We start from the raw sequence: 12356 nt of genomic DNA, 5'->3' as shown, positions 1-12356 counted from the left end.
GAGTGACCAGAAATCTAAGCTATTATAACTACTGAGCACACACTCTGCTAGCTGCTGATATAACAGAGATTAATGGAGGTTGGGATTTTACCCACAGCTGTTTAAGAAACCAAACCAAACAAAACCTTGAGATTATGTTTACAAATCTGGATATTTCACATAGAGACCTAAATTTCCAGTTTCTCTTGAAAACTGGAAAGTCTGACATCTAGGCCAGAATTCTGATGTAGTAACAATCGGCTGGAGCTAAAAGCAGCTGTCCCACCTAGTCCACACCACTCATACCCTTCCAGTTTCTATCTTTTAACTTTACCTGCCTGACTACTTCATGCCTTTGAAATTGCATCCCAGACTAAGACAATCCCTGCTCTCAAGGAACTCACAATCCAATAGGAGAGATGCATGTGCTAAACAATTCACAATACAGTGTGACAGAAACAAGGACAGAGTTGCGAAGTACAAAGTACAGCAACAGCCTGAAAGAACATGAGTGTATATGGTGGAGTTGCTGCTGGTGATTTACGTTGTTAAGAAAGTGGCTTTGAAAGAGAAAAAGAGTGGAGGGTTACAGAGCAAATAGGAAGTGCAAAGACATTGAAGTGGGAAACGGTTTGTGTGTTTAGTAATTGAGAAGTTCAGTTTTGAAGAATATATTAAGAAGGGAAGAAATAGGTTGACACTAGATAATAAAAGTCCCCTCCCCCATTTGGATCTTACCCTGTAAGAGATGGATAGCCCTTGAAATGTTTTCTGTCATTAAATTCTAAATCTAACTTTAATGCAATTATGCCTGGATACCCTTATCATCCTCTGTCAAATGTCTTTGGAGCTCGTGTTTGAGAAAAAAATGCTACAATCCACAGTATTCTATGAAATGTCAATAGCAAGTTGCCACTCCCAGAAGAAGCCCTGTCTTTATAGTGGATTAAAAAAACAGGCAAATGAAATTTCTTCATCTGTCAATTTGTGATAATAATAGCACCTACCTCAGGCTTATTGAGAATTAAACTTGACATAACCCATGTAAAGAGTTTACTAGAACACCTGATACAGTATAAAAGTGGTCAACTAATATGAGTTATTATGATTATGACATTTATTGAGTCTTCCTTGTCTATCATTCCGTTCATTGAGAAAACATAACATTTCATTAAGCCAAATACGTATTTTTCATTGAAAACTGAAATTAAATCAAGGCTGGTGGCATCTTCGGTCTGCATTTGGTATAAATGCAAAATGAAATGCCAAAGTAGTAACACTTCCTTCTATCTTATTGCTTGCAAAAGTTTCAAGAATAATACAGATTTTTGTGCAAAATAGAAAGTGCAAGTTATCGCCTGCAGTTACTGATTGAACATAACAGTTTATTGGTGCTTAGCTGGTAGAGACGTTTCTCCAGTTCCCCTAGGCTCAACGAGGAGGAAACACATTCGGGCAAAAGACCTTTTCACATCTGACAGTTACATCTTGGATCGCCAGGGAACTCAGACAATCACTTGGCGGGAAAAGAATAAATACAGACTAAATTTGCACAATCTGTTTTCTGTTTAGTTTATAAACTGAGATCGAGTCTGTCAGGTTTCGTGCCTTGTGGGACTTGAAGTCCAGAGGGAAGAAGTAATTAGGACTGCAGAAGCTTGGAAACCAGCAGCCCCTGTAGGTCCGAGCGATAAAGACTACAACTCCCGACAGACACCGCAAAGCCTCTCCGTAATTACGGGCAACCAACCATACCTGAGTAGGGCAAGCCCCGCCCCCCCGGCTCGGAGGACTACCTCCACCAATGGCAGAACTCCCAGCGCGGAGCCTGCGGGTTAGGTTGTGAGGCTCCAGCCGGAGGCGGGGAGGAGCCGAGGGGTTCAGAACGAGCTCGGCCGCTGGGTGGGTCGGGGCGTTCCGCGCGCCCTTCATTGAAGCGGCGGTGGCTGGGCTGGGCGCCCGGTGTGGGAAGCGACGGCGCGGCTGGAAAATGCCAGTCCATTCCCGAGGGGATAAGAAGGAGACGAACCATCACGATGAGATGGAGGTGGACTACGCCGAAAACGAGGGGAGCAGCTCCGAGGACGAGGACACGGAGAGCTCGTCGGTCTCCGAGGATGGAGACAGCTCAGGTGCGCAACCCAGCGGGGCTGGGACCCTGAGTCCTCGCGCGGGGCTCGCGACAGGCCGCTTTCCGCACGCTGGGCAGCTGCGTCCTGCTGGGAGAGCGGGGCGGGGAGAGGGAAGGGGCGGAGACTGGCTCCCGGCCCTCGGCAGCACCCGGACGGTCGCGGGGCGCTGCCTGGCTCCAGGCGGGTCCCGGTGGGCGAGGCGGGGCGGAACGCGGGCCTGGGCTTGCCCAGCTCCCGGACGCTGCGCCGTCCAGATCGCGGTCGGATCCGCCCTTGGGACCTCCAGGCAGTGCCCGGGGCTATCCAGGCAAGCGGGGAATGCCCCGCAGCTTGTCTGGGGAGACCCTGGAAATAGCTCCTCTTCCCAAACGAAAGACCTCTTTCCGTACTTTTCACCTTTGCAACCCTGACTTCTCAACTTGGGTGGGTTGTCTGGGCCGAATTTAGATTTGTACCGGATCTTGGCTGGCTTAGAATTTATTAACCTCAGCTTCCAAGTCAGCCGTCAATCAGCGCTTGACATCAGTCTGTGCTCTTGCGGGGGCTGATTTGGGAGCTGTCCTGTTTACTGCATTTCTGAAGTTTTCAAGACTGAGAAGAACCCAACATCAGGAGTGATTTTGGATCTTCATACGCTAATAAATTGGCTGATTTTTGGCAGCTTGGAAATTTTCCAAATCTTTCTTCCGTGCAATCTTCTAACTTTGGGCTGTTTCAGGTGGTGGGTTGCTTTTTTTGTTTGTTTTTTTTCTGCCTGGGATTGGAGGGAGGGGGGCAGATTAACATCACAAATCAATTTTGAAAAATTTTAGGAACGGTTATTTAAAAAAAGAAATGGAATTGTTATTACCTAGATTCTTTCCCTTCTTTACAGATGATGAGCATGAGACTTACTCTTTTCCTTGGCCTGATTTTGGCCATGTAAAGCAAGGATTGATGACAGTCTGTTGTCAGCCTGATGCCCTCTTTTTACGTTTCCTTTTCAAAGCAAATCTCTATGGAAGTATGTAAATTCAATCAAATTAACCACCAAATATGAGTATTTATGAGTAACTTCCTTTTGCATCATCAAGCACTACTCAGTGTGAGGCATAAATAAAGTTATGTTCTGATTTCAATTAAATAGCTTTTATAAGTCACCACTTGGTTAAATTGCCAAATGAATGCTTAACGATAAGCAATGCTGTAGGAATTCAGAGGCAGAGGAAATCTTTTCAGAATAGGATGGTCACGAAAGGCTAGTTGAAGAAGGTGGGATTACCTTATTTTGAAGAATGAATAAAATTTGGATTGGAGTGGTAATGGTCCGGTGTTTCTAAAAGGGGAGGGATGTAAGAAAAACTGCAAAGGCCAGAGCTTAAGTCTTATTCAAAAGAGTGAGAAAAAGAGTTTGGTTGGGAGAAAGATTTGAGCTAGAAAAGGAAAAGGAGGGTATAGATGGGAAAGATTTGCAAAAAAGCATAAAACAAGATTGATGAATGCAAATTTAAGAGTGAAGGTAAGAGGAAAAACCCAGATACAAGGAAACTGGTGGTAGGATGAACAGAAATAGAAAAATGAAAGATTTGAGATGAAGATGGAAAATAGAGTATTTCAAACATGTTGCTTTTGAGGTGATGGTAGTATATTTAAGTTAGAGTGCCCAACTGACAGGTGGAAACAAAGCATTGAAACCTGCCTGGTGTAGGAAACATAATTTGGACATCATCTGGCAAACCATGAAACTGGTGAGATTTCAAACTTGAGGAATACAGAGAAAGAACATCCAGACTGTACGTGAATACATTTCCTGGCTCTGTAAAACATTTTATTGTCAAGTTTGTTTTTTTGATGGGAGTTAGGATACACCATGTTTCCCCGAAAATAAGACCTAGCCTGATCATCAGCTCGAATGCGTCTTTTAGAGCAAAAATTAATATAAGACCTGGTCTTATATAAGACTCAGTATTATATTATATTACATTATATTTATTATATAAGACCCAGTATTATATTTATTATATTATATAAGACCGGCTCTTATTTTAATATTAATTTTTGCTCCAAAAGACGCATTAGAGCTGATGGTCCGGCTAGATCTTATTTTCGGGGAAACACGGTAATGAAGTGACATTTATTTGTTAAGATTCTCCCTCTCTAATTTTTATGTTGAGTGTTGTGATTTTTTTCACTGGTTTTTATTCCATCCCCAAAAGCACAAACAACTTAGTTTGTGAAGAATGTAATGATAATTTGAACTATAAATCAGATTTTTTAAGTGCAAAGAAAATTTTAAAATAAAATTTGCAGTTTTACTTCTTGTAAAAGTATCTCTTTTCTATCATAGGTCTTGCATGTTCAACTTCCACAGTTTTAATTCTTCAACCTTGGTCCTAAAGCTACAGAAAAGACTCTACTGCCCAGAGGTACTGGGGAGTGAGTCATCTTGAGGAACCAAGTTTTAAATAGCCAAGGAGTAAGCTATTAAGAGTCAGGCATAATTTGAATGTCTTAGAAAAGTTACAAAAGAGAATCATATACTTCCTTGTTATATAAAAATAATGGAACATAATTTAACTCTTTCTCTAGCACGACCTTTATTTGATGAATATCAAGATGCAGATCATTTTATGCTTCAGTTATTTTGATGTGTTGAATATATGCGATGTAAAAATAGAAGATATGGAATATAGAACAGACCTGGTAATTAAAATTGCTTTTTATAAAAGTTTGCTTGTTTTTCTCCTCATTTTTCTCTTTCTCACTGGTGGACAATAATTTGGAAAGAGGGAACAATGGGAGTCTAAGAGTAGGAGATGAAGACATCCTACGGTAAACGTAATGAGATTAGTTTTCTTTTTTATGTGACTGGCAAATCAGCCATGTGAGCAGTTCTGAAAGGGGGAGTCCAAAAGTGTTTTTGAGTAACATTAACCTTTAAAGGACATAATCATTTTGTTGCTTAAGTTTTGGTGAGTTGGAGGAAAATAAACCCAAAGGGGGTTAATTATTTTATAGTCATCGTTTAATGTCAGCCTTTTAAAATGATTTAAAAATGAATAAAAATAAGAAGGTCTAGAGACTGCTATAGTTTTAACTCATCTATTGTAGGTTAAAATCTACGGTGGAAATTATTTTGGATAAATATTTACTTTCCCTTTAGGCTTAATGTAGGCCTGCATATCTAACTTTACATTACAGGGGTTTTTTTCTTTCTTTTTTTTACCATTTGAATTAACATTCAGATATATTTGTGACATACAGCTAATTTTATCTTTGATATTTTCCTTTTTATTAACAGAAATGGATGATGAAGACTGTGAAAGAAGAAGAATGGAATGTTTAGATGAAATGTCCAATCTTGAAAAACAGTTTACCGATCTCAAGGATCAGTAAGTAGTGACTTCAAAAGGACATTGTCACTGGATCTCAACCATGTCACATGTGTGCTAGCATAAGAGAAGTTATACTCACTTTGAAGTGGTTTCTTTTTTGTATTTTATCGGACTGACTGATCTGAAAGAGGCTTCAACTCTCGTTTGCCTGCTGAAGACCTCAGTAACTAGACTGAGGATTTTTGGGGCTATCATAAGATTTTTATGTGTATGTTAAATTGTTTCCCCCAGGTTGTTGCACCCTTGGGTCTAATCTGCTTCATTCATTCCTTTGCTAAGTCATTGGATAAAGATAGCATTTTTTTAAATTTGAGAATAAGAGACTATTTCCCAAAGATGGCAGAATGTTCTTTGTTTATGTCTTAACAATGGATAGTACATACATTCATGTTTTCACATGCATTATTTAGTTTGCTTCTTGCAGCAACTCTGTAAGGTTGGAAGATAGTCTAATTTCCATTTTACATGTGAGAAAATTGATGCTCAGGGAGGTTAAGTGATTCACCCATACTTTATCAGAAAGTGATAAATGAAGTGAAGCTTTCTGCCACCTAGTGCTACCATGTTCCCTCTACTAAGACATTGCTTTGGAGGAAATGTAGTGGAGTAGAAAGAACACAGGCTTCACTTCCAGACTTTCTCAGCAGATTAAAAGAGTATAATCATAGCTTCCTGTTATCTACTGTAAGGATTGAAAAAGCAGTATGTAAAATTCTTAGCCATGTGTTTGGCATGTAGTAGGTGCTTATTAGATACTGTTTTTTCCCCTCTTTATAATGCCATAACTGTTATGTGAGGTTGGTTGCACAACAATGGGCCCCAGTGATTTGAGAGAACAGAATAGATGCAGATGCAGATTTGAAAAAAAAACACCTTAAAGGTGAGCTTTCACTTTGGAACTTGCTGGCAAGGTCATGGGGCATATGTTAGGAATTATAAATGAAAGAGAGAAACTTCTGAGAATACAGACCTCTTAATGTATTCAGAAGCTGGCTCTTCAGTTTGTGAATTCTTCATAATTTTGCTACTTATTCTTTTTCTCCTACTTCTTCCCTAGAGAGGTCCAAAGATGAGATGAAAACCCATGTAATATCTGGAATTGCCAGACTAAAATGGGACGTATTTGTTTACCATGTGAATCCTGCTGTTTATGCCATTTCTGGTCTTAACTTTCATTGGTATTAGAGATGAATATATAATGTTCCATGCTAGTACAAAAAAATTAATATAAGCAATCCAAAATAATCCAAAGTTTCAAATTTGGGCTTTAACAAATCTGGTATCATTTTCTTATTCTAAAGATTTACATTATTAATTTTAAATTAAAATGTGTTTGGATCCCCAAAGAATTCATTGTTTGGGAAACAGGAAGAGTTCATCCAGAATCATTCTGGAAAAGAGGAATCAAATTTGTATTTTTGTATTATAGCACAAGTAATCCAAGAATGAATAATTAATCATATAATTAATTAAGATATACCTACTGAGCTTTTAAACTTTATGGTTATCCAAGAAATGAAAATTACTGTAAAGCTCTAGATATTACATAGGAAAACTTTGCAACTAGTCAAGTCATTAAGCGCAATATTGTTCATCTTGGGGCTGGCAGTTGCCTTGATTTTTGCTTTCTCATGGCTTATGACCACCAGTCAGTTACCCCTACCAGCATCATTCATCTCTGAAAGTATTAAAATTAGACCCATTAACCACTATTTAATAAGGTTCTTTTTCAAGGAATTGGTATCCAGAAATATGTTGTAGAAAAACAAATTAATCTTTGCACCTGGTTTGCAATTATTTTTTTCTCTTGCCCTCATTCCCTTGTTTGTTATTTTTATCCTGTTATACTGTGTGTCTCTGTAAGTTGTCTCAAATCCTCTTTAGACGAAGTGAGAAATATACTGATATAATAATAATGATGATGATGATAAGAATATAATTATCCTGATTCTCCTGTTCTAGCACCACAGGGCACAATAGCACTCCTTTCATAAGGCAGAAAATCCACCATTTGCAGTTTGTATAGTGGTGGAAGGTGAGTTCTTCCATCTCCTTAGAAAGATAGAGGAACTTATACCAACCAAATTTCCATTCATTTCAATATTCAGTATTGATGAGTTTATACTTGAATTCCAAGATATAAAAAGTATACTAGTTTTTCTATTTTAAAAAAATAGTTAATTGAATATTGTTAATTCACATATCTTCTTCATTCAAGATGCTGTTCACCTATTCAGGATACCTTATCAATGTTTTGTGTAAGTTTGATGTTTTTAGGTGCAGTCATCCTTTGTTTCAAATTTTTAGCATTTTGCCTGAAGTTGTACAGTAAGTCCTCACTTAACATTATCAATAGGTTCTTTGACTTTAAGCGAAATGACATAATGAAACCAGTTTTACTTTAAGCTAATTGATATAAACAGGAGTTAAGTTCCTTGCATCTCATCAACGTTGTAATAAAATGGCATTGAACGAAACCGTTATTTGAGGACCTGCTGTATTTATAACTTCAAAAACTATCAGTATGTACTTTTCTTATTTTACACATTTATCACTGTATTTTGAGTTTTAGAAAAATTTAACCGAGACATGACAAGGTATCTTTTTGGCAGTTAACTCAGATGATTTTCCCCCTTTTTTAAAAAAAAAAATATTTATTGCATTAACATACAAGCTTGCTTTATTCTTTCAGAATCATCATATAGATCTCTGTACTAATTATGATCAATTGTAGACAATATTGATTGTCTTAATTGTATTACTTTATATTTTCAAGAGGAAAAAACAGAATTTTATATGAAAGCCAGGTACCATCATGTTTTCAAATCATCCTTGTGACATATTATGACATATATTCACCTAGGATAAAAGTGATAAATAGCAAGAAAAAAGAATTTACAAAATGATGTTAAAATTGTTAATCTGCTTTGAAAATTTTGGAATATCCTTAAAATGCCAACAAACCAGGATTAGAAGTGCCTTTCATAAAGACTGACAGTGTAAACGTTTTTCTGTAAAAAGAATTAGTTCTGTCCTGCAGAATTGTTGCCGAAAGTAAACATTGAGTTGTCTCTCATATTCTGTCTTTGATAATCAAGCTAAAGGTATTGGTATGATAGCTAGCAAATTAGTGTTTGTATGTGGACTTGTAAATATGGCAACAGGGATCTCCTGCCCCATTTTTCATTCTCCATCCATGAAACAACTCATTTTGTTACAGCGTCTTCAGTTGCAGTCCAGATGAACTGGGTTTGCCAGATCACAAGTTGTATATTTTTTCTGTTTTCTGTAGTATTTCTATCGGTTTTACCTTCATCACTCTACTTTCTCTTTGTTCTTTTTAAAAATCAAGTAGGCTAAATATTGTAATACTGACTCCTTTTCTGGAAAGGTGGAGTGCAGCCAGGGAATTACGTATTTTGACGACTAGTAATGTCTCTATCTAAATTGTTCAAAATGATTTCTTTGTTTCTTTTAAACTTAGTGCTTAAATGACCTTTTCTCTTAGAATCAATTTATTGTTTTGCAGTTAAAACAAAACCAAAAATCTAGGGTGCCGAAATGTAGTTATTTCAGTTGTGTTTTTGCATTGTGAATTAACCATTAAAGAAGAGTGATATATCTAAAAAAAACAAAACAACTTATTTTGTGATTATGTACATAAAGTCAAATAATATAATTAAGTTTTTAACTTGAGGTCTAGGCAAAAATGCATTTGGTAGGTAATTAGAATGTGAATGATATTAGGAAGAGATAATGTATAGAAATGGTAAATTGTTAGCCTTTGTTGGGCTTTTAAAATTAATATCTTAATTTTTGCTTTGTTAAGACTTTATAAAGAACGATTAAGTCAGGTGGATGCAAAACTACAAGAAGTCATAGCTGGAAAAGCACCAGAATATTTGGAACCACTGGCAACTTTACAAGAAAATATGCAAATTCGTACAAAGGTAGCAGGTAGGAAAGTGAAACATCTTTTTCATGTAGTAGAGTATAAACTCTTCAATAGATTTATAAGGTGTTTGTCAAGTGAGTATTGTTAATTGAATTACAAATATATTTACAACTGACCAGAGTGTTTCACTGTCAGTCAGCCCACAGTTAATTATTAAATGCCTCTTGTTTTTCTCTGCTGCTGTGGGTGAATCAAAAAAAAGCCCCCAAGTTGCTCATAGTGTTTGTTGAGAACATACTTCCACAAGTGAAACAATTAGAGACCATGATACTTTCATTAAGAGAGAGTGTTACTATCACAGTTTAATTTCTTATTAGATAAATGAAGGTTCAGTTTAAGTACTCACATATTTTTCATCTGTAAAAGTGATAAGGACTTTCGTATTTATAAAACATTTCAAAGTGTTTGATCAAGATATATAGAACAGGGAATAAGCCTTCAACCCGATAATTAATGATAATTTTTAATTTTGATAAGATTGGTGACACATTTATTTATGGTTATGAATAAATGAAGATGTATCACATTTATATGGTTACGTGTCAGTCTTCTGTTTATAACTGGGATCCAGGCTCAGAATTGTGTCCTAGCATTTGTAGCAAGGGATACATTTATTTAAAGATCACTGAATGCTTTTTCATAGTCAAACTAAAAAAATGAATTTTAGTTACTGGGGATGCTGATTGTTTTCTTTTGGGGGGACACTAATACACTTGTACCAAAGGCATTGCTGACAACAATTTCTTTTTGTACTAAACCCACCTTCATCCAACTTGTATTCTAGAATGCTGGATATTATCTAGATGTGGTACTTAGCCTGCTGTCTTTACACACCCATAAAAGTAAATATGTCCATAATTTTCTTTGACATTCTGAAAGAACCAAGTGAGACTGACTGGATGTTGAGGGACTATTACTTGGGTCAATTACTCTTCTACTCTGGCCTTCCTTTGCTTTTTGGTTGTACAAGAGTAGTGTGTGTGAATGTTGCTGATGGTATAGTTCTAGATATCTCTCCCTTGCCTTTACTACATGAGAAAGAGAATTACATTGCTAGGGCCAGCGATGGCACAGAGTGTAGTATATACATCGAGAGCTCTTTGCCAGTTTTGTGATGGCAAATTCGCATGGCCATGTTGCTTCGATACCTTTAAGTTAAACTCCCTTGAGCATCCATCCTCTAGGTAAAAGCCCTGTCAGGAGCATTCAAACATCATAGATTTTGTTATATCAGTTTATATGTTTAATCCTCTTGGAGTCTTTGGACTTTGAAAATAAATAACAGTTTAAAAATAGTGGGTTTTGATGCGGATGGTATCCAGTTGTTCCTGTGAGTGTATATGATTACTGAAACCAGAGTTTATTGACTTGTTTCCATTATGAGTCCTCAGAGATTGTTTTTCATAGGAAAAGAGTTTTATTTTCATTTTCTTCATTCTCTATCAAATGTTTAGGATTATTCTTTTGAGGAATAGAGTGAGAACCTAAATTTGCAGTGTGGTTTCTTTCTAGCTCATAAACTCTTAAGTTTCCTAGTCTTCTTTGATACACATTTTAACTTGAGCCTTTTTGTTTTTAGATTTTTAAAGATAAAGTTAGAATCACTTGTCAGTTTCTTCCTGATTCATCTTATGAAATAAAGTTAGTACAATTCCTGTAGGGAAGTGTTAATGAAACTCCTTATTGCTAATATAATCAGAATAATTGTGTTTGGTTGCAGGAATCTATAGAGAGCTCTGCTTAGAATCTGTAAAGAACAAATATGAATGTGAAATTCAAGCTTCTCGCCAGCATTGTGAGGTACTGTTATTTTGCTTAACTTTTAAGCTGATTTCATCTCTTCAAGACTTTTCTGAGTACAGAAGTTAAAAAAGTAAACAAAATAAGTGAAACAAAATTAAATAGTACTTTAGCTCATCGCTTCTGTGATTATTATTATTTTTTTAAATACTGTTGCACTGGAAGCTGTATTAGAAATAAGATGCAAAGAAAGGACCATAGAAAAAAACTAAGTGAGATAATTTTAGAAGATTTGCAATTACCTTAAAAAGACTTTGTAATGATTGTCATCTGGCATCACCGCAAATATTCATATAATTAGTGTAATATGCAAATATGCGTATCCAATAGTACAGTTATAATGTTGGACTATATTACCAATTTCTGACTAAATCTATTTCCACATCTTTGGGCAGAATTCTCTATTTATGGGAAAAAATAGATTTACTTTTTTATATGTTCTGTTTATTTTGAATAGCGTTTAAAAAACATAGTGTTATTTTTGCAGGTAACTTTTCATAAAACCTAGACAAGATCATAAGTATGCTAGTGGAAATAAGAGGACAAGTTCTATAATGAATCTTATTTTAATATATAATATCATTATAAATTATTAAAATACTAAGAGTAGGTAAGTATAAAATGGTGGTGCTTCTTGTTTCATTGTTTTGATTATAACTGCGATGAACCATAACAGTCCTTAATGGTGGGCTGTTAGTCTTTGCCTCATTGACTGTGGAGGTTCTCCATATATTCTGGATACCAATGCCTTGCTGGTTATATGTTTTGCAAATATTTTTCCCCAGGCAATGGGATGTTTTTTCACTCTTTTTGATGACATGATGAACAAAAGGTTTACATTTTAATGGAGTTGAATTTATCATCTTTCCTTTATGATACGAGCTTTTTGTGTCCTTCCCACTTTGAGGTAAAAATATGTATTTTCCTTTAAAAAGTGAGCTTTTGCTATTTTTAACATTCAGATTGCTAAACTACCTTTTGGTAGTTTAATTACCTTTTTATATGTGGTATAAAATATGGATCTATTTTTATGTTTTTCACATGGATATGTAATTTCAACATTCTTACATAATCTATTGTTTTCTCACTAATCAGCATTTGTACCTTTGTTTATAT

The 12356-nt window shown here is 36.1% G+C and overlaps 1 protein-coding gene across 4 annotated transcripts in view; it reads left to right on the top strand.

The window, feature by feature from the left end:
- Window positions 1-1809: 1809 nt before the first annotated feature.
- The window catches only part of BRMS1L (BRMS1 like transcriptional repressor), a 32144-nt gene continuing 21597 nt past the window's right edge, over window positions 1810-12356 (top strand). For 2 of the 4 annotated variants that reach the window (XM_081050200.1, XM_081050199.1), the window contains exons 1-4: window positions 1812-2111; window positions 5392-5482; window positions 9315-9442; window positions 11161-11240. In XM_081050200.1, the coding sequence (XP_080906326.1) occupies window positions 1970-2111; window positions 5392-5482; window positions 9315-9442; window positions 11161-11240 (441 nt within the window). In that variant the 5' untranslated portion in view covers window positions 1812-1969. Of the gene's footprint in view, window positions 2112-4679; window positions 4794-5391; window positions 5483-9314; window positions 9443-11160; window positions 11241-12356 lie in introns of all 4 variants that reach the window. The other 2 variants (XM_081050202.1, XM_081050201.1) reach the window with 2 other exon arrangements.

This window comes from Rhinolophus hipposideros (assembly GCF_964194185.1).
Source record: "Rhinolophus hipposideros genome assembly, chromosome: 5".
Lineage (NCBI taxonomy): Eukaryota > Metazoa > Chordata > Mammalia > Chiroptera > Rhinolophidae > Rhinolophus > Rhinolophus hipposideros.
Note: the sequence above shows the minus strand (reverse complement) of the source record. Positions and strands in the feature narration are given on the sequence as shown.